At 38.4% G+C, this 27,039-nt stretch overlaps 1 protein-coding gene across 2 annotated transcripts in view; it reads right to left on the reverse strand.

The window, feature by feature from the left end:
- Med14 (mediator complex subunit 14) overlaps positions 1-25,342 on the reverse strand; it is a 71,073-nt gene extending 45,731 nt beyond the window's left edge. For both annotated transcript variants that reach the window (XM_077106933.1, XM_077106932.1), the window contains exons 1-10: positions 24,821-25,342; positions 20,266-20,292; positions 17,753-17,858; positions 9,664-9,837; positions 8,768-8,897; positions 8,070-8,198; positions 7,646-7,753; positions 6,972-7,104; positions 6,048-6,198; positions 5,263-5,374 (exon numbers count right to left, since the gene is read on the reverse strand). In XM_077106933.1, coding sequence (XP_076963048.1) covers positions 5,263-5,374; positions 6,048-6,198; positions 6,972-7,104; positions 7,646-7,753; positions 8,070-8,198; positions 8,768-8,897; positions 9,664-9,837; positions 17,753-17,858; positions 20,266-20,292; positions 24,821-25,035 — 1,285 coding nt within the window. In that variant the 5' untranslated portion in view covers positions 25,036-25,342. The remainder of the gene's footprint in view (positions 1-5,262; positions 5,375-6,047; positions 6,199-6,971; positions 7,105-7,645; positions 7,754-8,069; positions 8,199-8,767; positions 8,898-9,663; positions 9,838-17,752; positions 17,859-20,265; positions 20,293-24,820) is intronic.
- Between the last annotated feature and the right edge of the window lie 1,697 nt (positions 25,343-27,039).

Genomic DNA, 27,039 nt, shown 5'->3' on the forward strand with positions numbered 1-27,039 from the left:
ATCCCAGCCATGCGGGAGGCTGAGGCAAGAGGTTTGAAAGTTCTAGGACAGTCTGGGCAACTCAGCAAGATCCTGTCTCAAAATTTTAAAATATTTTAAAAGCGCTGGGGATACAGCTCAATGCTTGCCTAGCATGTGTTTAAGGTCCTGGGTTCAATTCCCGATACAAAAACAAAAACATAAAACTGGGGTACAGCTGAGGCCCTGGTTTGAATCCCCAGTACCAAAAAGAAGCAGAGTGTGTTCAACAAATGAACATTATCTGTATTCCCTTATGAATTGAAGAAATAACCCAAACCCTCTTATGAATTTGCAATATTTTGGGTAGAGTTAGCATTAGTACTAAGTATACAAATTATCAAATTAATAAAAGAATGTAGGAGCACTTAATGAAATGAAAATAAATTGCTTTCAAGTTCATCTAGTACATATTTGTATACAAATGCTTAAGATCCAGGTGCTGCAGAAGTTTCACCTGAGGGGATGGGAGAACAAAAAGGCATACACAGGAATGTACTAAGTATACAAATTATCAAATTAATAAAAGAATGTAGGAGCACTTAATGAAATGAAAATAAATTGCTTTCAAGTTCATCTAGTACATATTTGTATACAAATGCTTAAGATCCAGGTGCTGCAGAAGTTTCACCTGAGGGGATGGGAGAACAAAAAGGCATACACAGGAATTTCTTTTATAATATTTTTATAATTCAAGACCAGTGTGACAAATTTGTTCAAATCAATGATGTTTTGCTACACTTAACTAAATCAAGTAATATAATAAAAAAGTACTTATATTTGAAACAGGGTTGCTGATTTTTAAAACATCTCTTTACAGTTGCGATTACTAATGGGGTACAAATGTATCCTTTAAAGTGAAACTATTTCTAAAATGTAGCAATGGAATAAAGCTACTTCTGGGAATTGGGATAGCAATTATAGTTACAATCTATCAAATTTTAGTATTCTCAAAAACACAGAGCACTGATAGAGAACACAGTCCAAAAGGGAGAAAATCCTTAGATACGTGTCTATGAAAATTGTCTATTACCACCAATGTCCATATTTTTCTTTACAGAAAAATGAAGGGAAGTAACTAAGGCCAATCAGGAATGGCTGTTCTAAACTGAACACTTGCCCTGATTCAGGTGCTGGAGGGTAGACTACAACACAAAGGAACACAACTTGGCTCCCAAGAGTCAGGCAACTGCTGTAAACTGGGACATATCTGGAGTCACTTCTAGCACTTCACACTGTCTATTTTGATCTTCTCTCCAAAGTCCTGAGCTTCCTCTTCCCTGAGCCATTTCTGCTTCCACGAAACCACACATTGCCATCTGAGCTGTCTAAAATGTTTAGCTGTGTGTTCTCCCTCCGCCAGGGCCCCCATGCTCTAATCTTTATGCTACTCATTTGCTCAGGTTATTCCAGTTAGGAGCTGGAAAACATTCCAGCTGCACTAAGGGATTCCAAGAACAGACTACATTTATCACCACAAAAGAGATCAAATAGGACCACGTGAAGAGTCTAAATTCATGAAAGTGAATTTTTAAAACAAATTATACCTGAAAATGGTGGATCGGCAGACCTTTTCCTCTAGCAGTTGTATTTGCAGAATGCCTTGATTAAAGCAGGACTTGGGACCAACCCTATATGCAAGCTCCTCCCTTGCCTCCAAAATCACAGTCCGTGAAATACTTGTCCCTAACACTGAGATTACACACACCTAGGGCTTGAAACCCACTGCTGTAGCATGCTGCTACTAGAGTTAGCTAAGTCTCAACTAATATCCTCAAATCACAGATGGAGAATGGGGCCCAGATCCGTAAATGACTTGTTCAAGGGCACATAGCTGAACTCAGATCTTCTGGCTAGGCAGGTAGTGACATCTCTACAAATGCTACTAAAGAGAAATCTTCTGCACTTAGATGAACAGTACACAAAACCATTTCTATGTAGACATAAACTTGGCTTACTTTTCAGAATAATTTAAATATCCTGGAAATCACACTAATTTCATTTTATTGTTTGAAACCAGGGATTGAACCCCAGGGACGCTTACCCACTAAGCCACACCTCCAGCCCTTTTAAAAAATATTTTGTTTAGAGACAGGGTCTCACTAAGTTGCTTAGGGCCTCCTTAAGTTACTGAGACTGGCTTTGAACTTCCAATCCTCCTGCCTCAGTCTCTCAAACTGCTGGGATTAAAGGTGTGCACCACTACACCCAGCTTGATTTTACTTTTTTTACTTACTAAGCTTTGTTTACAGATGATACCAAAGTAAATCAATCTATCAAAGAATCACAAACCTTATTTTATGGAATCCTAAAAAATAAAATTTTAGCATTTTACTATTTTAAAAAATTAGAAATTAAAAAAATGAAGATTGCAAAATGCTTAGTCTTAAGTCTTAAGAACAAAATGGAAGTTTCAACAAAGGTGAAAAATAGGCAAAAACAGTCTTCAACAAATGTTACTGAGATAATTGCATATGTTCATATAAAAGAATGCAGTTGGACCCCTACCTTATACCAGTCACAAAAATGAACTTAAAATAAATCATGGATCTAAATGTAAAAATTAAATATGAGACTAATAAAAGAAAACCTAGGTGTGTATCTTTACAACTTCGGGTTGAAGAAATGCATTCTTAGGCTTGATGCAAATGCACAAGGAACAAAAAATAGATGAAATTAAACATCATCAATACTTAAAAACTTGGCCAGGTGTGGTGAGGTGTGGTGGTGCTGACTACTCAGTCCTGGCTACTCAGTAAGCTGAGATAAGGGGACCACAAGTTTAAGACCAACCTAGGCAACTTAGCGAGACACTGGTCAGCGGATGGGGGGGACCTGGAGATGTTGCTCAGCAGTAGAGGGCTTGCTTGGCATGCACATGGTCCTGGGTTCAATCCCCAGGATCACCCTCATGCCCCGAAAAAAATAAAATTCAGTACTACAAATAAATGATGCCATAAAATGAAGAAACAACCAGAGAAAAATGTGAGAAATTCTTGTAAATCATGATATATGAAAAGGGACCTATATCCAGAATATATAAAGAACTTTTACAACTCCATTAAAAAGGAAAAAAACAAACAAAAAAAATTGTAAAATTGGTAAAGGATCTGAAGAGACATTTCTCTAAAGAAGATATATGGAAACATGTTCAACAATCATTAAGGAAATGCAAGTCAAAACCACAATGAGATACCACTTCACAATCACTAGAAACAAAAAGACAAGTGTTAGTAAGGACGTGGAAAAGACAGAACTCTCACACACTATCATGGGATTGTAAAGCGGTGTTAAACATATCAAAAGGCTAAACAGAGTTACTACATGACCCAGCCATTACACTGCTAGGCATATATCCAAGAGAAATGAAAATGTATGTCCACACAAAAACTTGAAGCATCATTCACAATAGCCAAAAGGTGGAAATAACCACAATGTCCAGCCATGATGAATTAATAAAATATGGAATATCCATACAGTGTATTATTTGACAATAAAAAGGAAGTATTGAAACATGGATGAACCTTGAAAATATTATGTTAGAAACAACATGCAAAAGACCCCTGATTATATGATTCATTTATGTGAAATGTCTACATAGGCAACTCTGTGAAGACAGTAAGTAGGTTGGTAGTTGTCAGGAGGTGGAGGAAGGGTAAATGGGGAGGAACTGCCAATGGATGCAGGGTTTCTTTTGGGGGTGATTCAAATGTTCTAAAATTAGACTGTTATGATGGTTGTACCACTCTTTGAGTACAGTGAAAACCATCAAATGAGGTAATCTGATGTGAGTTACATCTCGATAAAGCTGTTAAGAAAAAAGAACAAAGGGGGGATTCAGCACCCTTCCTAACCCCAATGGGTTTCAATTATACTTTCTGATCATAATTTTTAGCCATATATTCAACATCTTTGCTTCAGAGATTGGTGGAGGGGGTTACCACTGAAGCTAATCATTAAGATTATTAAGCACTGACAATTCTAATGTTGAACCCTGATAAGGCTAATGGACTCCCATCCGCTCCCTGCAAAGTAAGATTTAATCAATACATTTAGCAGAGTTCTGGTACACCCTTTCTTTTTTTCTTAAGGTCCATACTTGCAATTCCATTAAGATGCCCTTCCCTTAATCTCTTTAAAAATGTAAGCTAATACTTTGGCTTGTCTTAGAACCTCCTTTTCACATCTATTATTCATTTTTCTTGAATGAACATATATCTTTTTATTGACACAAAATAACTGTACATATTTATAGGGTACAATGTGATGTGTTTGACACATGTAGACATTGTGTAATGATCAAATCAGGATAATGTATCCATCACCTTAGACATTTATTATTTCTCTGTGATAAGAACATTCAAAAAACCTCTTTTCTATTTTGAATGTTGTAGCCAAGTCTAGTCATGCCGCTTTGCAACAAAGCAGCAGAATCTATCTGAATGAATATTGTAATTTTTTCTGACTTGGCCTTTTCTTCAAAAGTGCCTTTATATACTTTTGTTCAAAGTGGCTTTAATCCAGGTTACTAATATACCTAAGAAGCTGTTTTTAAGTATAATGGATTGAGCTGGGCTTTGTGATGATGACAAAAGGCAAAGACTTCCTACTTTCACCTACATCATCTTCTTAATTACCTTCCTACCTTCCTACTTCACCTTACATCATCTCACTTAATTAACTTTGCGAGTGGGGTACAAGGTAATCATGGTCAGATACAATTGGGGTAGCATAGTAAACAAGCTCATTATGATGTGAACCTATATAGAATGAAGGGTTTTGCTTTCTAAACGATTGACTTGTCAATTTGGAAGATTTTTCACTCTGTTTTTAAATGCATTTCTTATTTTGAACCCTGTTATTATATTAACAATCCAAAAAAATTGTAAAGGGATGAAATTCTTCTTTACTCAGTTATATTTTATAAATATAAATACTTGGAATGCTGCCTCATCAGTAAAAGAAATAAAATTCATGTTAAAAAGCTTCCATTTCAATAGTAAAAAAGTTTGAAACAGAGGTACTATGCAAACATTTCAAAAATGAGGCCAAGCAAAGAAAAGAATAAAAGAAAAATTAGAACAAGTTTGAAAATTTTACAAGTTAAAACATGGAAATGCCCAGCCTCCACACAAAACCAATGTACCATGAAAACAGTTGTGTTTAAAAAAGACCCTTCATACAACAAATGTGGATGCTAACTTAAAGAAAAGCAAAGCAGAAATGTCAATTTAAAACACCTACAGTTTTCATTGGCATTGAAGCCTCTAAGAATGGCCTTCAGTTCCTGGAGCTTCTGATGAGCTCTTGCATGGACGCTGTCAATCAAGAGTTTTTCTATTGATAAGTGGTCAATCTGCATAAACAACAACAAAAGTGCATGTGCAATTGAAATATTTTTACTTTAAAAACCTGAGAGTAGAATTCCGTGCTACAAAATATTTTAGAAGAATCACACTGTTAACCAGTAAAAGTAAACTTAGATAAAATTAAAAATCAATTTATATCATATTAAGTTAAAAATTAACGTGTGATATTGGAAGCTTAAAAAAACTACAGTTGATATTTTGATGAGGAGATAAAAATATGTGTGTGTGTGTGTGTGTGTGTGTGTGTATCAGTTATTGTAATAGTCAAATGCCAGACCTTAAAAATAAAATAGTGGTCTGAACTATAAAATTTGCGATAGAATTGGGGGGTGGGTGGCTCAGTGGTAGAGCACATGCTTAATAAACACGATGCCCTGAGTTTAATCCCCAGCAAACCCCCACCCAAAAGTGAAAGTCAATGTCAGTATCACATGTTAAGTAAAAACACAATGAATACAGAAGTGTAACACTCGAAACAAATTTCATAAAGGATTTTAGAAACAATTAACGATTTTAAAGAACTGGTTACATTGATTTAATCATGTTATAATCTAGTAATTATAATAATATAATTATGATTATTTAATTATTATGGATCAGATTATAATTAAGTCATACTGATTTAATCAAACCATATTAAAATATATTGAGATCCTTCACCTTCATAGCTCTTTCCACTAATTTGGAATCAGAAGCTGGCAAAGGGGGATCATGAAAAATCTGTAGAGGCTTGGAGACATCATTCTCATCAATTTTAATTGTAACTTTGTGAACAGAAGCTGTTCCTGTTTTCCTACCAAGAACCTGTTGACTGAAGAGAAAAAAGAAATATTAAAAAAAAATTTCAACACAACTTAACTTTTGGAATAATCAAAAAATAACTCTAAAACAGAAAAACCTGTCTTCTAAGCAGTATCTATTCATTTCTAATTCCTTTAGAGAAAATGGGAATCAAGCAAAGTTCAAACACAACTTGATATCTGATTTTCTCCCAAAGTTTTTTTTTTTTTTAAGAGAGAATGGAGAGAGAGAGAGAGAGAAAGAGAGAGAGAGAATTTTTTAATACTTATTTTTTTAGTTTTTCAGCAGGCACAACATCTTTGTTTGTATGTGGTGCTGAGGATCGAACCCGGGCCGCACGCATGCCAGGCGAGCGTGCTACGGCTTGAGCCACATCCCCAGCCCCTCCCAAAGTTTTTAAAAGGTATAATTGAAAACAGAAAACTCTGCTAAGCAAATATATTAAAAAAAAAAAAATACTCAACAACCTAACCTAATGGTCTTTTAGCAATTTGGTATGACTCTAGAGTAAACTAACCTTAAGATTTTTAAAAATAGTACATCTTAATATAAACAGATAAATGTTTATGGATCTGAAACATGCAATGTTCTAAGAAAGGTGTGGGGTTGGGGATATAGCTCAGTGGTAGAGTGCTTACCTAGCATGTATGACTATACAAATGCAAGTTACCATGGGCACATACTCATTATGAGTATATATTAAGTCAGACATATGAGAGAGAGAGAGAATAAAAAAAGAGTATTTAATCAAAGCATAAATCTACCAGAACCAATTTTACTTACTTCCAAACAGACAGCGAGAGGCACTTTCCAGCATGATACCTTTCCACCTGCACAAGGTCTCCCCACCGCTCTCGGATTAACATTAGAGTCTGGGAATGTAACACTTCTAACTGAAGTGATAAGCAGAAAGAATCTGGTAGATCTTGTTAAGCAAATCTAATATATACATTACTCTAACAGTCAATAAAACATAGATAAACTTCATTTAACAAAGCACCCATTACCAAAGAGCTGGGTATGAAGGAACTTTTGGGAATCATCTCTCTCCAATGACTCATACTAAAAAGTGGTAAAATTTGTGGCATTTTTAGAAAAAAAGTTTTATATTTAATTCTGAACCAGCATAAACAAACCATAAGGTCCACGTTGACCCTTAATTCAAAGTTTGGGAAATATGGATTAACCAAGTAGTACTACTCATTCCCCAAACAGTACTGTTTTTTTAACATATCACTTTTGGGGGCCTGCCTACAAATTCAACAGTAAAATTTAAACATTGTTTCATTATAGATGGGGAAGTATGTTTCACAATGGCTGCTTTCCCAGTTTTGTTTCTACCCAAAGTGGGGGAGAGGCTAAGCTGCTTCAGTCCAGAAATAAAGATAAATGGACAATGTAGGAGGGAAAGGGAGACACAAAATCCTTATAATATGTCTCAAATTCCAGAAGGATACGTAGACAGTTGTACATGTCCTGAAGCGGTTTCTCATCAGCAAAGAGCCTAGACTGCACCAGCTGATGGATAAAGTTGATCTGCATACTATGAACCAAGGCTCGCCCATCTTCCGTTGGCAGGAGAAAAGAAGGCAGTTCATCAGAAAAGGGTACAGATCACGTCATGATGCCAACTAAGGAAGTGTATACTAACAATGAATTTTAAAAAGAAAAGAACTGAAATTAACCCTGGAAATTCGGGAACACTATACTCTGAGAAAGAACGGAAACTTCCATAGGCAGTAGGTAGTTCTGATTATGATAAAACTTGCTTCCAATTACAGGATAAATTGCTATACAGATTATTATTCTGCAGGAATATTCCAACAATACACCAAACATTCAAATCAATACTTATGATTTAAATCAGTATTTGTAATTTACCTCCTGTTTCTTTATCCTCAACCAGAATTTCTAGCTTGAGAAGACGCCATGGAACATCAGGGTCATCTCCCATCACTGTCAAGGTAGCCTCAAATTCTCCTTCAACTCGAAACTTCACGCGGCCATTTGCTTTTAGAAGAAGAGAAAGAAGTGTACTTTGCTCCCCAACAAGCAGCCTCCTGCTAAGCTTCAGTCTTGTAAAGAAATTTTAGCTAGACTGAGAATTCTTTAAGTCTTCAAACCATTCATTGGTTCTCTCATGAACAGAAGCCAGCACCCAAGTCATTAAGAAACTAAAGGCAGCTCTTTTAACAAACAGTATTTTCTTGAGACTCAAATCAGGGACCCTTCTCCTTCAACTCCACAAGATCTCGTTCAACATGGACCTTGTATTTTTAGGTACTAAAAAGACTGATGACTGACAAGGCATAGACTCAAAAAACACCAAAACTGTGTGTCAAAACTTCATAGTATTTCTTTGAATAAAACTATTTAAGAAAATATTCTTTAAAAAATGAATTTCAGCCTGGAGCATACCCTCCTAGAATTCCAGCTACCTGGAAGGCTGAGGAGGAAAAAAAATCACTTAAGCCCATGAGTTCAAGACCAGTCTGAGCAACACAGTAAGACACCATCTCAAAAAAAAAAAAAGAAAGAAAGAAAGAAAAGAAAAGAAAGAAAAAGTCTTAGGTACATACCAACTGTAAGATTTGCTAGCTGAGGAGGAAGATCTGTGGTTACAAGCCGATGTCTAAGAATCTGATTAAGCTGATGAAGTGTGGCTTGTTTCTCGATTTTGGTAATTGGGTCTGGAGGAATGATTTTATCCTAAAAAAAAAAAAAAAAAAAGTTAAGTGACTTTTAACTAATCACTGTATACCTTTCCACTGAGCTACACCCCCAGCACAAGGCATAATTTTTACCTGTGCCTGTCTTTACACAATGTTTTCTTAACTTGACCCAAGAAATACTCAACACTCATTTCTGCAGTTCACATCTAAAAATAGTGAACATTACTACCATGCATTAGGGTGCCAAAAATTCCTTGGTTGCCTGGCTTAGACCACTGTATGACATGGTCTTCTTCATGCTCCATTTATGAAATCAACTTAATATCAAGGGATGACTTACCCTACTTATTTTTTTAATTAATTTATTTTGAGTGCTAGGTACCAAACCCAGGGCCTTGTGCATTAGCCCCTATACTTCTCAAACGTATAAAATATAGTAACACCAACTTGGTAAACTAGCACAGTAAATTTTAAAACACTTCCAAATGGCAATCAGCATGCAGTATTCTCACAGACTGAAATCAATGTTAAGTGATATTGGCACATCTGCCCACTCCCACCCAAAAAAAGGATTCACCCATTTTGATACCTCTCACATTCCAGCCCCAATTTATTTCACAAAAAGTACAATTTTACTTGTAGAGAAAAAGGACCATATGAAGTACTTGTTTTGAAAATATGTTTTTTTTTGCTAGGCTACTTAATCCGAAACCAAATACTTTTCTGAGCACAAAGGTCAAAACACTTACCCTAATGCAGGTTAAAAGCTTGAACTTTTCTGAGCACAAGGTCAAAGCACTTACCCTAATGCAGGTTGGCAGCCGTGGATAAGAGCCAGTAGTCAGGACATCGATGGCATACGGAATGGCAAAACTAGGCAGGCGGGCATGGACCAGAGCATCTCTAGCTAACGAGGCCAGGCGATCAGCAGTATCCACAAATAAGATGGCTTGCTGATCTAAGAAGCTTGAGATCATCTTTAATGCAAAAGGAAATGCATTCAGCTGCTTCAAAACTATCTGTTTCTTATATTAAATATCATTCACTCATTCCGAAGTAAACTTCAAAAGAAATTAACATAGGTTTTCCATATGTATTCAAAAACGTTCCCAATAACTTGAAGAAAACATATTTAATACATGTGTTTTTGACATTAAAACAATTTTGTCACTTTAAATAAAATTTTTTGCAATATATTTCTCCATCCTTAACATGACACACACAAAATATAAAAAGTTGGGAAGAGAAAAGAGAATAAAATGCTTCTACTCTTAGTAGATGCTAGAGTTGGTTGGTAGAGAAGTACTGAAAAGCATGGCCTCCTAGACTTAGGCTGACTTGGTCTCAATTTTAACTCCACAACTTATTAGCCTTGTAACCTTGGGCAAGTTACTTAACCTCAGTTACAGGCCTCAGTTTTTTCAAATGTAAAATGGACACGATGATTCCTAACTTCATAAAAGTTGTTTTGAAGATTAAGAGTGAATGCAAAAAAAAAAAAAAAAAAGAAGAGTTAATGTATATTAAAACCTTTAGAACAGTGCCTAGAACATAGAAAACAATAAATGTTGCTCATTATAAGATCCAGGCCAACTTCATGCCCAACACAAAAATCCTTTCCAACACTTCTCTCCTCAATGCATTTCCTAAGGATGCCTGACCTAGCAGAGCTCATCACAGAGCTGAGAATTACCTCCTTGAAAATTTTATCTTCTAGTTCTATCTAGAACAATACTTAAAATTTCCTCTCATGTTGGCCGTCAGTGGTCAAGTGAAAGCATGGCACTCAGAAGACATCATGCACACACAATGTCCTATATTTTCTTCATATTTCCACAGTTAATTTATTGTCTGATTTTCACAGCTCTAGGAAACAGAACCAGATAATCACTGAGATAAAAAAAAATTGAAGCTTAGGGAAAGATGAAGGCACTTGCCCACAGAAAACAGCCAACAATCAAAACAACAAGTTATTTCTCTTAGACTCCTGTATACAGCATTGCACAGTACAAACGTTACCTCCTATAACTAGCACAGTGGATTTCTATCAAAGCCACCATGTCACTGCTAACACACCCTTGTCTTCTAAACTGGGTTTCACTGATATTTAGGCCATTCTAAGAGTCCCCTCAATGGAGTCACTGTGAAAAGGCTCATCAATCAAAGTCAAGATCAAAGACTACCAAAATCCTCTCTCTGGGAAGATTTTCATCAACCCTATTGGGATGTCAATTTATCCAAACCCACCTTAAACATGGGTAATGAAACACTTGCTGAATTCAAACTAGCTTCAGCTACATCCCTTTTGACTTAGAAATTTAATAAAGATAAAACTTCAGTTTCCAGTACCTTATTAGTGAGTTCATTAGGTTCCTCATGATCATCATGTTCCTTTTTAAAGTATTTATACACCAACTATTAACATGGTTAACAACAATCTCCTTTGGAACTTAACTGATCTACTGAATAGACATTTCTCTAAGGAAGATATACAAATGGCCATTATGGATATGAAAAGATGTTCAACATCACTGGCCATCAGGCAAATGGATACTGAAACCACATAAAATACTACTTCATACCTACAAGGAAGGCCAGATTTCAAAAGCCAGATAACATGTGTTGGAACAGATGTGGAAAAACTGGAATTCTCATATATTGCAGGTGGGAATGTAAAAATGCTGCAGCTGCTTTAACTTATTTATTTATGTGCCAGAATTTAACCCAGGAGCACCACTTATTTATTTATTGGTTTGTTTGTTTGGGTACCAGGGATTTAACCCAAAGGCACCACACCCCCAGCCCTTTTTATTTTTTATTTTTGAGACAGGGTCTCGCTAAGTTACTTAAGGCCTCATGAAACTGCTGAGGCTGGCCTCAAACTCGCAATCCTCCTGTCTCCTCAGCCTCTGGAGTCACTGGGATTACAGGCATGCACCACCACACCCAGCTGCAACTACTTTAGAAAACAGTCTGGTAGTTTCCTCAAGTGATTAAATGTAGAATTATCATATGACCCTGATGCTCTACTCTTAGGTATGTACTCAAAACAAATAAAAGCACATATTCACACAGAAGCCTGTACGAGATTAATTATAGCAACATAATTCATAATAGCCAAGAACTGAAAACCCAAACCACTGTTAATGAAGATAACACAAAATGTATATCCATGCAATTCAACCATAAGAAGGAGTGAAGTACCGATACATTTTACAACACAAGTGAACCTTGAAAACATTATAAAGACGCCAGACCCCCCCCAAAAAAAAATACAACATATGATTTCATTTATATGAAATGTTCACAACAGGCAAATCCAGAGACAAGAAGCAGATTAGTGGTTGCTCAAGGCTAAAGGAGATCTTGGAGGTGATAGCAAAAAGGTGTAAGTATTCTTTTTGAGGTGGTAAGAACATTCTAAAACTGACTGTAGTAATGGATGCACAAATCTGTGAATATAATAAAAATCATTGAGTTATACACTCTACATGGGTGAGTTGTATGGTATGTGAATTGTGTCTCAATAGACCTATTAAAGGGAAAAAGGCATGGTAATGAGGGTTTTCTCTTTTCCTTACACAAAACATACTTAGACTATATTACCACTAGAGCTCTATAACCTGTGCAGTTACACAGAGCGACACACTTGAGTACGGCTAGTAGCATTAAAGAGCTTTTTTTTTTTTCAGCACTGGAAACTGAACCCAGGGCCTTGCACATACCAGGCAAGTGCTCTACCACTGAGCTTCATTCATAACCAGCCCTTTCCTTTAAATTTTACCTTGAGACAGGGTCTCAAGAAGTTGTCCAGGCTAGCCTTGAACTTGTGATCCTCCTGCCTCAACTTCCTGAGTAGCAGGGATTACAGACATGTGCCCACATGAGATCATTAGCTATTAAGAACCTGTAATGAGAGGCTGGGGTTGTGGCTCAGTGGTAGAGAGTGTGCCTCACATGTATGAGGCACTGGGTTTGATTCTCAGCACCACAAATAAATAAATGAATAAAATAAAGGTGCATCAACAACTAAAAAATTTTTTTCTTAAAAAAAAAAAAAAAGAACCTCTAATGAGATCAGTTAAATGATCATTAGACTGAGAACATAGGTGTCAAAATATGAACAATATTCTAATTGACCAGTTGATGGATTTGACCTCTGACACAAAACACTTCCATGTCTATACTCACAAACAAAAACACTGAAACTTTCTGCAAGTCCAGTACTTCCTTCAGAATGTGACTTATTTGAACAGCAAATTCAGAAAACAAATAGAAGAATGCTACATAGTACTAGGCTTCATTGAAAGATGAATACAATGTAGCTTGATTTCAAACCAAGAGTTTCCAATTTGCCTGTTAATGTTATTGAAGCATGCAACTTAGTACTATCAAATACATGATTTTAATCCTTATGGTATAATTAGGGACTTAATATCAGACTTGAAAAAAACTGAACACTTGACTTTGATACACTTCAGAAATGCATAACCTTTTTTTTTGGGGGGGGGGGGGGTACTAGAGAGTTGACCCAGGGGCTCTTTACTACTGAGCCATATCCCCAGTCCTTATTTTTCAAGACAGGGTCTCACTAAGTTGCTGAGGACCTCACTTATTTGCTGAGACTGGCCTTGAACTTGTGATCCTCCTGTCTCAGTCTCCCAAGTCACTTGGATTACAGGTCTATGTCACCACACTCGGCTAGTAATGCCTAAATTTTTACTAAAGGTTTGAACATGTGTAATAAAATATCATCCCAAATTAAGTAATTATTGAAAGAAATCTGAGACTTTTCAGAAATACTATACCTCACTTCTTTGTTTAGGCCAAAATAGATTAATTAGAACTGGTGCGCAAATTTCCAAAACAATGAACTGTACACTTTCAGATAAACTTGAAATAAGCGTGTTTATTAATATTTATAACAAAAACTATTCTTTAAATTATGCTTCACATTGTACAAAAGACTGTTTATGAACTTTAATTTCCCAATTACATCAATAGACCACAATAGATGAACTAACAGAAATTTCTCCCCATAAGAAAAATTTGATATATGGTAGAGAATATTCTCCCCCTAAACAAACCTTCAATTAACATTATATACCTGGATATGAGTCTACTCAAAGAGACTCAAAATATGTGGCTAGCTACATCTTACAGAATTCTTCCAGCCCCTCCATTAGCTGCCAGGGCTGAAATTGTACATGAACTTCAATGATAATCAGGGTTGGCGTCTTTTAAGCTTAAAAAAGAGAAAAAGGAGAAGAAGAATCTATATTCTAGAATTTAGAATTCTCAATTTCTTCATAACTTCCTTTCTCCTTCTATTCTGGCAATTTTCATATAAGTTCTATGTCTAATGATAAGGAAATCCAGTGAAATAAAGATAAGCAAACCCAGCAGGCTAATACTGAGGTGAGATGTCAGGAAAATTATATGCAGAAACACATATACAAAAATTATGTGTGGATTTCTTTCTGAAGTAGTATTTTCTGGAACAGGCAAACCCCCATATAGATTTACAAATATAAAAACTGCTGTAAAAATATTTTCAACTTAGCTTGTCAGGGTGCTAAAAATAAACTACTGTGGGTACCTCTATACTAGTTAGCTGCTAATTTTAACTTATCCAGGAAGCCCTATAAACTTAAGAGAATTTTTAAATCCCTAAAATATAACTTAACCAATGTAAAGCTGTTTTTCTACTTTAACCTATGAAAACTGGTAACATTTTACAATATCATTACGTACTTGAATGGCAGAAAAAAAAGGAATTTGAGCATCACTGTCAAACTTAGAGCATATCCCCATTTTGCTCACTTTCCAAATATAACTGACAACAGCCAGAAGTTTACTTGGCTTTGCAGAGTTGGGCCTAGAGAGCTGACCTCAATTAAAGTGGGTAAATTGCTCTCATTACTTCAGGGACTTAATTTGTTTTATGATAATTATTTTACCCTTTCCAATATGAACTCCATTCTCCTCATTAGGAGTGATGGAAATAAAACAGGAGCAATTATGTGCCTCATCTGTTAACACCACACCAACATCCCCAAGCTATGAGCTCAAAGAGATCGCACAAGATCCCTACTGCCCAGGCACAGTGGTACGTACCTATAATCCCAGCAATTTGGAAAGCTGAGGCAGGAAGATCACAAATTTGAGGCTAGCCTCAGTAACATAGTAAGACTTTCTAAAAATAAACAATAAAACAAAACGACTGGGGATATAGCCCATGGTAAAGTATCCCTGGATTCAATCCTTTGTACCAAAACCAAAAGAAAACAAAAACAAAAAATGATTCCCTACTGACGGCTTTCCTCAACACTTCTTGAAAATAGCTTATAACTTTTGGCATGGGTAGATCTTAGCATCTTTGGCATACTTCACTGCTTGTCACTGTCAAAATTCGAGTGAATGGCTCAATCATCAAGACTAGGAGTGGCCGGGTGTGGTGGTACACACCTGTAATCCCAGCAGCTCAGGAGGCTGAGGCAGGAGAATCGTGAGTTCAAAGCCAGCCTCAGCAAAAGCAAGGCGCTAAGCAACTCAATGAGACCCCGTCTCTAAATAAAATACAAAATAGGGCTGGGGATGGGGCTCAGTGGTTGAGTGCCCCTGAGTTCAATCCCGGGTACCCACCCCCCAAAAAACAGGAGCTTCTTGAAGACAAGGATTGTGCCCTATAACTCATGTTCAATGGAGGTTTGGATAATAGATGGGTGAATAAACAAATGAACAGATAAATGCTGTTATCAGCTCTATGACCTTGAAGAAGCCACGTAATTTCTAGAATCTTCTAGAAACCTCATCTCCTCATCTATACAACACGGAGAAAATACCAACTCTGCCATTCTCCCAAGGATGTCAAGAATCAATAAGCAGCTCTCTTGCTTCCTGGCTGTCAGGAACCAAGCAGCTTGCCTCTGCCATGTCCTTCCACCATGATGCTCTGCGTCACCCCGGGCCCAGAGCTGTGGAGTCAGCCAACCTGGACTGAATCTCTAAAACCTTCTGGAGGCTGGGAAGTTCAAGATAAAGACACTGAAAGATTTCATGAATGAAGCAAGTTACTAGGCACAGGCCACTCTCAAGGGGAGGGGATCATGCAAAGACATGAATATCTAGAGGAAAGGATCATGGAAGCCATTTCAAAAGCTGCCCACCACATAAGTGAAACTGAAGCCTAAACATAAAATTCACTCAAGCGGCATAATGGAAGGATGACATGGAAGGAGAAGATGAAATCACTCTCCCAAGAACGTAATCCTTTATAGGCCTGTATGGACTTTGGTGGAGGACACATGATGTGTGAACTTCTGAACAGTGCTTGAGAAACCTCTGCACCCAAGGACTGAAGATGATAAATGTACCCCAGAACTCAAAGCAGGATTATAACCGTGTGGCCTGTGGATCATTGGATATAACTAACACTTTGTGGACTAGCCTAGTTCTTACCCTTCCATTATTGTTTGTTAATTCTCACAATAGTACTCTGGGGTATATACTGAATTGGCCCTTCTAAAAAAGACCTTCTAGAGTCAAAAAAGGCTCTTAACCATGGCACTTCTTACCTCATGTCCAGTATTCATAACTTTAACTTAGGGAATCCTGTCTGCATATATCCCCTCATTCTATTCTGTTTCAGTAGTTCTCAACCAAAGAATCACTATGGACCTGAAATCAGTTGCCAAATACAAATAATTTACCACTGATAACAAAACTAATATGAGCTAATGACTTAGGTTGAGAAATCAGAGTGAATTCAGGATTACCTGAAAAGTCCTTCCTTATACACATTTCTATTCATATATTCTTTCTTATTGATTAACTGATTCTGAAGATGGAACCCAGGGGCACTTTGTCACTGAGCTACATCCACAGAGCTTTTTTATTCTTATTTTGAGACAAGGTCTCACTAAGTTGCTAAGGTGGCCTTAAACCTGTGATCCTCCTCACTTAGCCTCTCAAGTAGTGTGTACCATCACACCCAGCTCATGTATTCTTCTTGAGTGAGGAACAAAGGAGGAAGAGTGCAATTGGACAATAAGAAATTACATCAACCAGATGAAAGGAAGCATCTCTAACATTCTCTAGGATGAGAATAGTCTTTTGCTAAAAAAAAAAAAAAAAAAAACGGAACAAATCTGACATGTGGCTACCTAAGTCTGGAGCTAAAGGTAAGTAATTTAGATAGACATCACTCATCAATGCCTGCTGCCTGAGGGACAGTTTAAAAGAGTGAGGATTAGGAGAGGGGGAAAGGAAATAAAACTGCATACTAGCAGGAAGGACTGACTAGCTTTTGTGTTTTTTGTATTTGATTTGTTTTGTTTGTTCTAATTAGTTATACATGACAGTAGAATGCATTTTGACACATTGTACACAAATGGAGAACAACTTCTCATTCCTCTGGCAGAGTCACAACAGTAGTGTAATCATACATGTATGTAGGGTCATAATGTCTGTCTCATTCTACCGTAGCAAAGACTAGCTTCTTTTGTGAGACAGTACATAAATTGAAAATTTTGGAGAAAAATAAATATTTATGATTTGACTGTAAAAAAAATCAATAAGCAAAATTTAAGGAAAATCTTTACAAATTCTAAAAATACAAAATTTAAGCTAACAACTTCCCCTCTTTAGTTCCAATCTCATATTTAAAGCTGTTTATGTAATGATGTCTCCAAATACCTCCTACACTTCTGATCAAGTGTCCAAAGAAAATACTAGGTTTCCAAAGAAATCCACTGTACATTATCCTAGAGAAATGTGATTACTTATGAAGGTGATGTCATTTAAATAAGAAGTAGTGAAGCTAAAATTAGCAACTGTTTACTATAACATTCAAAGCTTTTCATACAAAGTAAAACCAAAAGTTTAACTCACCGCACATTTTTCCACTTTGCCAGCATTATTAGCCCATTTTACTAAAGCTAATAATCGAACGAAGAGTTGGCGTGTCCGGCTAGCAAACTGTACTATTTCTATTTTCCTATAAAAGAATTTTCAGAAAACCAATATATTACAATGGATATTCCACAAATTTTATTTCATTTGAGCTAAAAAAAAAATCCATCTGTGTTTACAACCACTACAACAAAACGAAACTCCTAAATATTTATCCAAATATGAATTATCACATTTTGTATGCCACCTGTATATACTTTATTTTTTGACCTCACAGTAATAAACCCAATAGGATGTTTTAGCAATAAATCACTTTTTAAAATCAATTTCATACTGCAATAAAAGCTGTTTCTAAAACATACTAAATTCATGGATATATGGTAGTAGAAGTTAACTGCATCATAGAGGGAATCAAATTAGGCGTTTGATGTAACTCACTTCCTAGCTGAAATTAGTAGTTAGTAACCTTTTTGATAAGAGCAGGGAATTGAAATACATTTTTACCAAAGCTTGAAACTATTACTCTTTCTACAAAAGCAAGGGCCAATTTCCCATCTTGGAAAAGCAAGATTTAAAAATTTGAATAAAGAACTGGACAACCCTTAATCAAATGAATTTTAGTGGGTAAACACAGAATTAAATTATTTAAGCCAAGTCAAAGAGAGTATGTTGAGTAATAAAAATACAAAGTAGAAGGTATGTTTATATCTATTTTTTTTTCTTTTTTTAATTGGTGCATTCTAATTATACATAACAGAGGGATCCATTACACCATATTCATTCATGCAGTTCATATCTATTTTTATGTTATACCCATCTCTACGCTTTTTCTCCCAACATTCTTAGTCTTAGAGATTCACTAAAAGCTTTACGTTGTCAATCAGTGCGTTAGCTAGACTTCTCAACTTCAAGGCAGCTACGAAACGGATAATCATATCTTTGATGGCTTACCTTAAGACACTTAAAGAAAAAAAAATACTCAAGATGCCAGAACTAATGGCAGCACCCAGAAGAATACCAACTTCCCTCCAGGTGGACTAACCTATGAATTTTCATACATCTTGTCAATGACCTACAAATCCAAACTACATCTCTGCATCTCTCCAATATCACCACCATGATGAAATGCACCAAAATAAGCTTTTGCTTAAGTATAATCCTGACTAAAGGCTACAGAGTCAAACTGCTACCAAGAGCATATGAAGCCCACAACCAACCTGAAAGGATTCCTTGAGATCAGCCAACAACTTGATTGGTGGCACTATATAGAGAAAAATCAAGGACAACTTGGCAATGACTCTTTGCTAATGTCTATTAAGATTATGGAAAAAAACAAGCAGAGCATCGCTGACGAGAGAGACATAGCAAAAGTGTTAAAAGCACATGAAGATCTGGCAGAGCTGGGGATGTAGCTCAGTGGTACAGCGCTTGCCTAGCATGTATGAAACCCTTGGTTCCATCCCCATAATCCCCCCCAATAAGATCTGGCAGCCACCTGAGAGCTAGGAGCCTCTGTAGTGTCACTTTAACTCAGCAATGAATTACAGAGGATGTGAGGTCTCTGCTCCTCTCCCAGAGCAAACAGATTTGCATATTATTAATTTGATTTCCTAAATACATTCCTCTACTAGAAAGAAGAAGTCCCTTTTTGTAAACTATTGCGATGTGGTTTGGTTTTCTGAACCAGGGTCTCAGCGATAAGGAACGTGAGCCAATTTCCAAAGGCCCAGTGTCCCTTCACCCCACAACAGACAAAACCTTCTGTCCTTTGAAATTGACCAGCTAAACCATAACACAAGTAAGTTTCAATTGTCTCTTTCACCTCTTTACCTATGTCTAATTCTGTCAAAAAAGGACACTTGGTGTTGGCATTTGAGTGTAGACATTAATAAATGTTCAAATCCTCCCTAGTGATTTGGTATTAAAAAAACCAACCAAGGAGTATAAGTAATGTGAAGATATAATCAAGCCACCTTTACTATAGCCACAATGTAAATTCCCATCACATGATGTCTTTGAAATCTTAATTTGTCTTATTCCTTTAGCCTATGCAAACAGACTAGTATGTAGTTAAGTCTTAAGCCCCCAACTTCAATTGAACCAAAATTTTCTCAACTATAAAACAGCAATAGCAGGAGGCAAGTATCAATTCTCTGAAGATACCAAATTGCATCATTAGAGCAAAGATAAATTAGCAACCAAATTCTTAAATCGGTATGACCCCCAGCTTCTTCCATTGCAGACTATTATCTTCTACATCTTCCTATCCTGCTCAGGGACTTGATCAGGTCAGTCACTCAAAGGTTTGTAGAACAAAAAATCTAGAACTCGTCTCACAGATGAATATTGTTGAGAATGAGATGATGACATCCCTGCTACTCCTAAACAAATGGTCCTAGGTTTCCAATCCACAGCCCTATACCAGCAATACCCACATATCCACACCCACAGATAGATTAATAAAGAGGCAGATTTTAGGTTTTTATACTTACCTTTCCACATCAGATTTTCTTGGCAATCTAAGAAGAAAAAAAAATTGATTAAATATATGCATACCTTCATCGAAATGTAACAATGGCCTTTACTCTGATACTATTAAATACCTTTAGTGTTTTAGAAAGCCTGGGTACCCAGCTACTACAGGCTCATGTGGCCATAAGCTTCCAGCAATATTACTATAAGGGAAAAAAACAATGGAGGAATATTTCTCTCCAATCAAAATGCTTCAAGAAGCATTACATAAACCTCAAACATTTTTTAAAAGCCAAGTCTCACATCAGCACACTATATCATAGAGAGTCAGAAAAAATATTTTTGAAGACCAAAAAGTTCACAGATGTAAAAGTACTACTTGGTTGCCAGCCCCCCAATACCCACACTCTGGTTCTGAGCAATAATCCTTCCATGTTTTGTTATGGGGGGCAAAACTGGAAGCTAAGCATATAAATGGGTCAGTGTCAAGGGTTTAATGATGACACTGCATAGTGGTTAGATGAAAAGATCTGTGTTACTTTAAAACAGCTCCAGTAGAGTTTTGATTTCCTTTTGCTAGTTCTCCAGTATTGAGAGCCAGCACTAATGTCAACTTTTTCTCTGACAAATTATACCATTTAATATTTACATCTACTGATGTTTAGAAAGGTCCTCCTCAGCTTCCTGAATTGCCATATTCTGTTAACCTCTATTCCCATGGTCTGAGACTCAGCAGCCTGAATAATTCTTATACCTATTCACAACTGTCAGATATTGAAGAATATACACCTAGTCACTAAGGTTCTCTCCCACCCAGGTGCCACAGGATCAGAAAAACTAAAACCATTTCCAAAGGTTCAAGATGCAAGGAAGGGAGCGATTAAAATGAGCTCTGGCTTGTCAGTTCTACTATTCTTAGGGAAAACAGTGGAATGGAAGCAGAAGCTATGATCAGAGCCGCAGAGGGAACTAGGGAGGGGCTGAAAGGCCAGCAGACCAAGGGATGAAGGAGAAATAAAGGCCCTATTAGGAGACTGCAAACTAAAGCACCACTGGTAAATTCCTTTACATGCAAAAGCTGCTGACAAGCAGTCCTTGAGAAGCCACAGCCCTTGTCCTCAAGAGAGAAAGAAAATGAGAAGGATGGTTGTCTGTAGGGGTGGGAGGAAGAGAAGATCCTCTGGGGGTAGAAAGAACAGGAACCATTGTTCCAGCTCCTCCCACCTGCCCCAGAGACCCTAAAAGGATCATCTCACATCAGAGGTGCTGTCATTTCAAGGACAATGGACAGGCTTTGCTGCCTGCCTCCTCTTCCCCCCCAATGCCTTCTAATCTATTTAAAATTCCTTTATGAAAAGAAATCCACCATTTGGGGTAAAAGCCTTAAAATGCAAATGTTGGAAGAAGTAAGGCAAAGGAACTTATTTGCCCCAAAGTGCAATCAGACAATTTTACATGACTTAGATCCTAGCATTTTCTGATTCTAAAAGTCTTTAAAAAAGAGAGAGAGAAATCTAATTCCCTACAAAAGTCAAAGCAGAGAGTAAACTCTAAGATGTGAACATATCTGTTGGGGGTGGGGGTGGACTAGCAGAAGGAAAAAAAAAAAAAAAACAGAAATGTGGGGCCAAAGCCCAACCAAGGCTGTCCAGTTTACCTTCAATAGTTCACAGTCTAGCATCAAGTGTTACAAAATGAGTAACTGTGTCCCTAAAGACCCTTCTACTAGAACACTGGCTATACATAATACATTAATCCCAAGAGTGTTTACCTGGAACAAGGGAAAACACAGTATTTAGGCACCTTCACAGTAAGTTCTCTAACACAAATCAAAAATGAAGAAAGTTATTTTATATACCTATGTATCAAGAGCAACAATGACTCCTCCCATCACATTCTCCAAGGTTTGCAATGACAATTCTAAAAATTCAGTTATTCATGCACTAAATCAAGAAATACTTAGTTAAGACCCGAGTTTGTGCAGGCATTATTCTAGGCCCTGGGGAATGTAGAAAACAAGTCAAAATCTCTCTCCATAAGGAGCTTATATTCTAGTGACCAGAGGAAAGAGTACCATGTAATAATAATGTCAGGAGACAATAAGTCCTGTAGAGAAAACTAAAAGCACCCAGCACAGAGAAAGAATAGCATGAAGGTGCAGAATACTATTTTAATGGGTAGTGAAAGGCAGTCTTTCTGATAAGTTATATGTGAACTAAGACTGAATGGAAATGAGAAGGCAAATCACACAGATTTCTCAGGGAAGAGCAAAGGCTCCAAGATGACAGTATTAGGACATGAATTAAAGGCATAAGAGAAAAAAGGCACAGATCATGCAGGGCCTTAAAAGGAAAATGAGGGGCTGGATCCAGAGTTGTATATCTGTAATCCCAGTGACTCAGGAGGCTGAGGCAGGAGGATCTTGTGAGTTAGAGACTAGCCTCAGCAATTTAGTAAGACTGACAACTTAGTCTCAAAATAAAAAAGCAAACGGACTGCAGATGTAGCTCAGTGGTAAAGCGCCCGGGTGGGGGGAGGGGGGTTGATCCCCAGTACTAAAAAAAAGAAATAAAAGGAAATGACTACATGTCCACATGTCCTGGTTTGCACAAGATAGTCCTGGTTGTTTGCTGTTCTGACACCACTATTAATGCCACCTGCTTTTAGGCTCAAAAGTGTCCTGCTGGATCATGAACTTTATGGGCAGTCTCTATGAGGATGATTATAAAAATTTTTTATCTAAGTGAGATGAGAAACCACTGGAGGGTTCTGATCAGATAAGTTTTAAAAGGATCATCTCAGCTATTTTGTGGAGAAGAAACTAGAGGGGCAAGGGCAGGAAAGACACCAACAAGCAGACTACCGCAGATCTCAGGCTGAAGACTGGGTGGCTTGGACCAACACTTGGTGAAACAGCACTGGGAAGTGGTGGGATTCCAAAGTGAGAGAGAAGACTTGCTGATGTACCCTGGGGATGGGATGTGAAAAAAGAGGAGCCAGGAATTACTCTAAAATTTTTGGCTGGAGCAACAACAGAAAGAATGTATTCTTTGAGAAAGAAAAGGTTTTGAGATAGAGGGGAGATGTCAAGTAGAATCAGGAGTTTGAATCTGGCCTTGATATGTTGAAATGCCCACTAGATACTGAAATGTAGGTATCTGGACATATAATGTGGAATTCAACAGAGATATCTGTGCTGGGCTGGGTGTGGGGGGCACACATCAACATACTATAGCTATATACTTATTCTACAGCAATAAAACAGACATTTCTTCTTCATAAACCAAGTTTTAAAATAATAAAAACAAAACAATATAATTCAAGGAATCTCTCCAAATCTCCTATGGAAAAACGAATTACACAATTACTGATGGCAGCAGTCCTCACCATTTTCTTCACAGCTACACATAAGACAGGTGACCTTCACATACATCCAATTGTCTCATGGACACTCTTGAATTCTTATGAAATCCAACAATAATCAGTGCAGAGGAGTAAAGTACTGCAAGAATTCCCAATCGTGACAGCTATTTAAATTTCTCATTAGACAGGGGTAGATTTCTTTTATCTTTAGATTTCTTCCTGTCTCATTCAATGAAGTACATCAAAACTGAGAATGACGTTTCACAGGAGTCAGTGGAACCCATTCTAATTTCTTTAGTGACATGCAAACAAATATTTTAAGTCTCCAGTAACAAATTACTGTGACACTGTACAACCTAAAATCTCCACACTAATGTAATTGAAAACCCTGATGTCTTACAATAGATTAAAAAATTAATCTAGATCAAAACTAATCTTTCTTCTTCTTTTTTTTTCCCTCTCTGACTTACCTTTTCTGAACCTGGGTTAAAAGATGTAAAAGAGCCCCCCAAATTTTATAATGCCTTTTCTTCATGCACTGAATCATTAGTGTATTCTGATCCTATTCTGAAGGGATTAACACCCTAATCAAGCCCCAAGGCTTTTCATAGGTAACTAGGTGAAATAACAGCAGCAGGCTGGTTACAGATTTTTTTTTTTTACTTTGACTAAATTCATAAAGACTCAAACATTCTCAAATGTTTCTCACACACAAAAACTTGCATCTAAAACGATGAATTACCTTAAACACAATATTATCTCCTGCGTTTAAACAGAAGCAATTACAACCTCTATTTAAAATGTATCATCCAGATATGAAAGATTTCCTGTCTTTGGGAGTTTTTTTTAAAGTTTGAATATTATGTATTCCTAAATACTACACTGTGATCTTGGGCTTTGGGCTAAAAAGCTTTCAACCAGAAATCAATAGAGTTCTGATGGGAACTCAGACAAAAATCCCAAAGACAATCTTCAGCTTCAGTGTAACGACACGCTAAATGAGCCAAGTCTCGGTTACTTCATCGAGAAAGACCCCCCAATACAAAGCTTCTCCACCTCCCCTGCACCCCATGAGTTCAAAAATTCTAGACTAAGCAGCCAGCCCAGCGGAGAAAACGGCAGCCTCTCGGGGGGGAAAAGGGAGGCGCAACCCTCAGTCGGCTGGGCGGGAAGCGGGGGCTGGGGAGCAGGCGTGGGTTTCGCGGCACTTACAGGTCGGTCAGCACCATGAGCTCCGAGTAGGCCCGGTGCAGCAGAAATTCGATGAGGGTGCTCAATCGGTAGCCGGGGCTAGCCGCAGCCGCAGCGGCCGCCGCCACGGCGGCTCCTGGAGGAGGAGGAGCTGGGGCTGACGCCGGGCCGCCACTGCCCCCGCCGCCGCCTCCCGGCGGGACCAGCTGGTGGTTTTCCAGCTGCACTGGGGCCATAGCGACGCAGGGTCGGGCTTAGTGCAGCGACCAAGATGCGGCCCGTGGACCTCCCGGGCGCTCGGTCACAGCGCCGAGGCAGGCGCGGGCAGAGTCGCCGCCGCTTACAGCCGGGCAGCCTCAGAACAGGAAGCCTTGCGCCGGCCACAGAGGCCCGCCCCCATGAAGCGATGAGCCCGCCGGCTCCAGAGACAGGAGCGAGGGGCGGGGGGAGGCAGAGAGGGCGGGGAAGGGGGACCGCCGCCGCAGAAAAGCTGCACCTCCGCGATGGCTCAGAGGCCGCTGCGCCCGGCAGCGGTAGCGTCCATGTTGACGGCCCAAAGCGGAAGTCTTTAGACAGAGCGGAAGGGGAACCTGCAGGGGGCCTTCCGATAACAACCTGTGACTGTTCTCCCCGCTGTCCTGCGCGGTAGCGCTTGGTGGCGGTGGGGGGTAGGGGGGTGCGTGGGAGTGGGGCGGGGCAGGCGCGTGGGGGGGGGGGAAGCGGAAAAGGGACCGCGTACAGCCGGAAGCCGGAGTGAGAGCCGAGCGGGCCGCGTCACCGCGAACGTCAGTACCCAGCCCTTACCGTCGCCCCCCGCTCCCCGCTCCCCACCCAGGGTCTTAAAGACAGCACTTTGCCCTAAGGGGTCTCTCATCACTCCCTAAGCGGGCTCCTAACACGACCGTGGAGGTCGACCCTGGAAGCTCGTGAGTTGTGGCTTTGGAATCGCAAAGAAAACGGAGTGGCAGCGCGCGAGTGATTTTTTTTTTCAGGCCTTTGCTCCTCCCACAGACGTCCTAGGCGTGTTGCGTGGGAGAGAGACGTATTGTCCTTTTCTTTTTTTTTTAAACTGTGGGAAAATGTGCTAGCAGACATGATTCGGGGTAGGGACAGGATCACCCCACGAAATCGCTTACTTTTAATAGAGTGGGGCGGATGCTGAGCCCGTTACCGCCACGCAGATCCCTAGTGCAACACAGAAACAGCCCTTAAATCCTCTGCGGCGGGCTCCCGCTTCTGTCCCTGCTCTTGAAATAGCTACCCTGCCTACCAAGGGCTTTCACTGAATCTATTCCTAACCGGGAGTTTTCCGCGTCAAAATCCACGTTCACTATTTCGCCCCTGCTTTAAAATGATTCTCAAAAAAAGGGGAAAAAAGAAAAAAGCAGTCCTCTGGGTTCCACCCCCATAGATTACATGTAATTGGTCTGGACTTAGGGATTGATTTCCCAAAGGATTCTAATGTGTACTCACATAGACATTAACTGTTAAAGTGTCAGTTGTTTTGATCCTTTACTGACATATTTTTGCAGCTCCTAAGGTGTAAGCAAAGCTGGTGCTGTTTTTCCTACAGTTAAGATACTCTCATTTTATTGTTTCTTTTCCTTTTATTAGTGCATTATAGATATACCTAATAGTTTATTTTCTTTCTTTCTTTTTTTTTTTTTTTTTTTTACTGAGATGGGGCCTCCCTACATTGCCCAGACTGGCCTAGAACTCCAAGGCACAAGCAATCCTCCCACCTTAGGCTCCTGAGTGACTGAGACTACAGGACCAGAACCGCGGTATTGTGCCGGCTAATTCTTTACTCTTGAAAGCCTTTCACTTGTCTTTTGAAGGTTTAACCTCCAGTGTAATCACTTCTCCTTCCTTTGTGGGCCTAAAGCACATTTACATGTATCACTATGGTACTTAAAATGTTTTAGGATTATCTATAGCCCCTACAAGTGCTGTGACTGCAGGGCAGAGACTATCATTAATCCCTAGGCAAGCTACCCCTAGGGAGCAAACTTGTTTGAAATTTTATTTTCATGTTTAATGGATGAATAGCTGTATATATTGGTAGGATACAAAGTGATGTTTCAGTGTATGTATACACTGTGGAATAAGGAAGTCAAACTAGTTAACATACCATCACCTCACTTTTTTTTTTTTTTTGTAGTGACAACATTTTAAAGCCACTCTAACAATTCTGAGCCGTACATTGTTGTTGTTTGTTCTTTTTTTTGTGTGGTGCTGGG

The sequence above is a fragment of the Callospermophilus lateralis genome, chromosome X, assembly GCF_048772815.1.
Source record: "Callospermophilus lateralis isolate mCalLat2 chromosome X, mCalLat2.hap1, whole genome shotgun sequence".
NCBI classification, from domain to species: Eukaryota; Metazoa; Chordata; class Mammalia; order Rodentia; family Sciuridae; genus Callospermophilus; species Callospermophilus lateralis.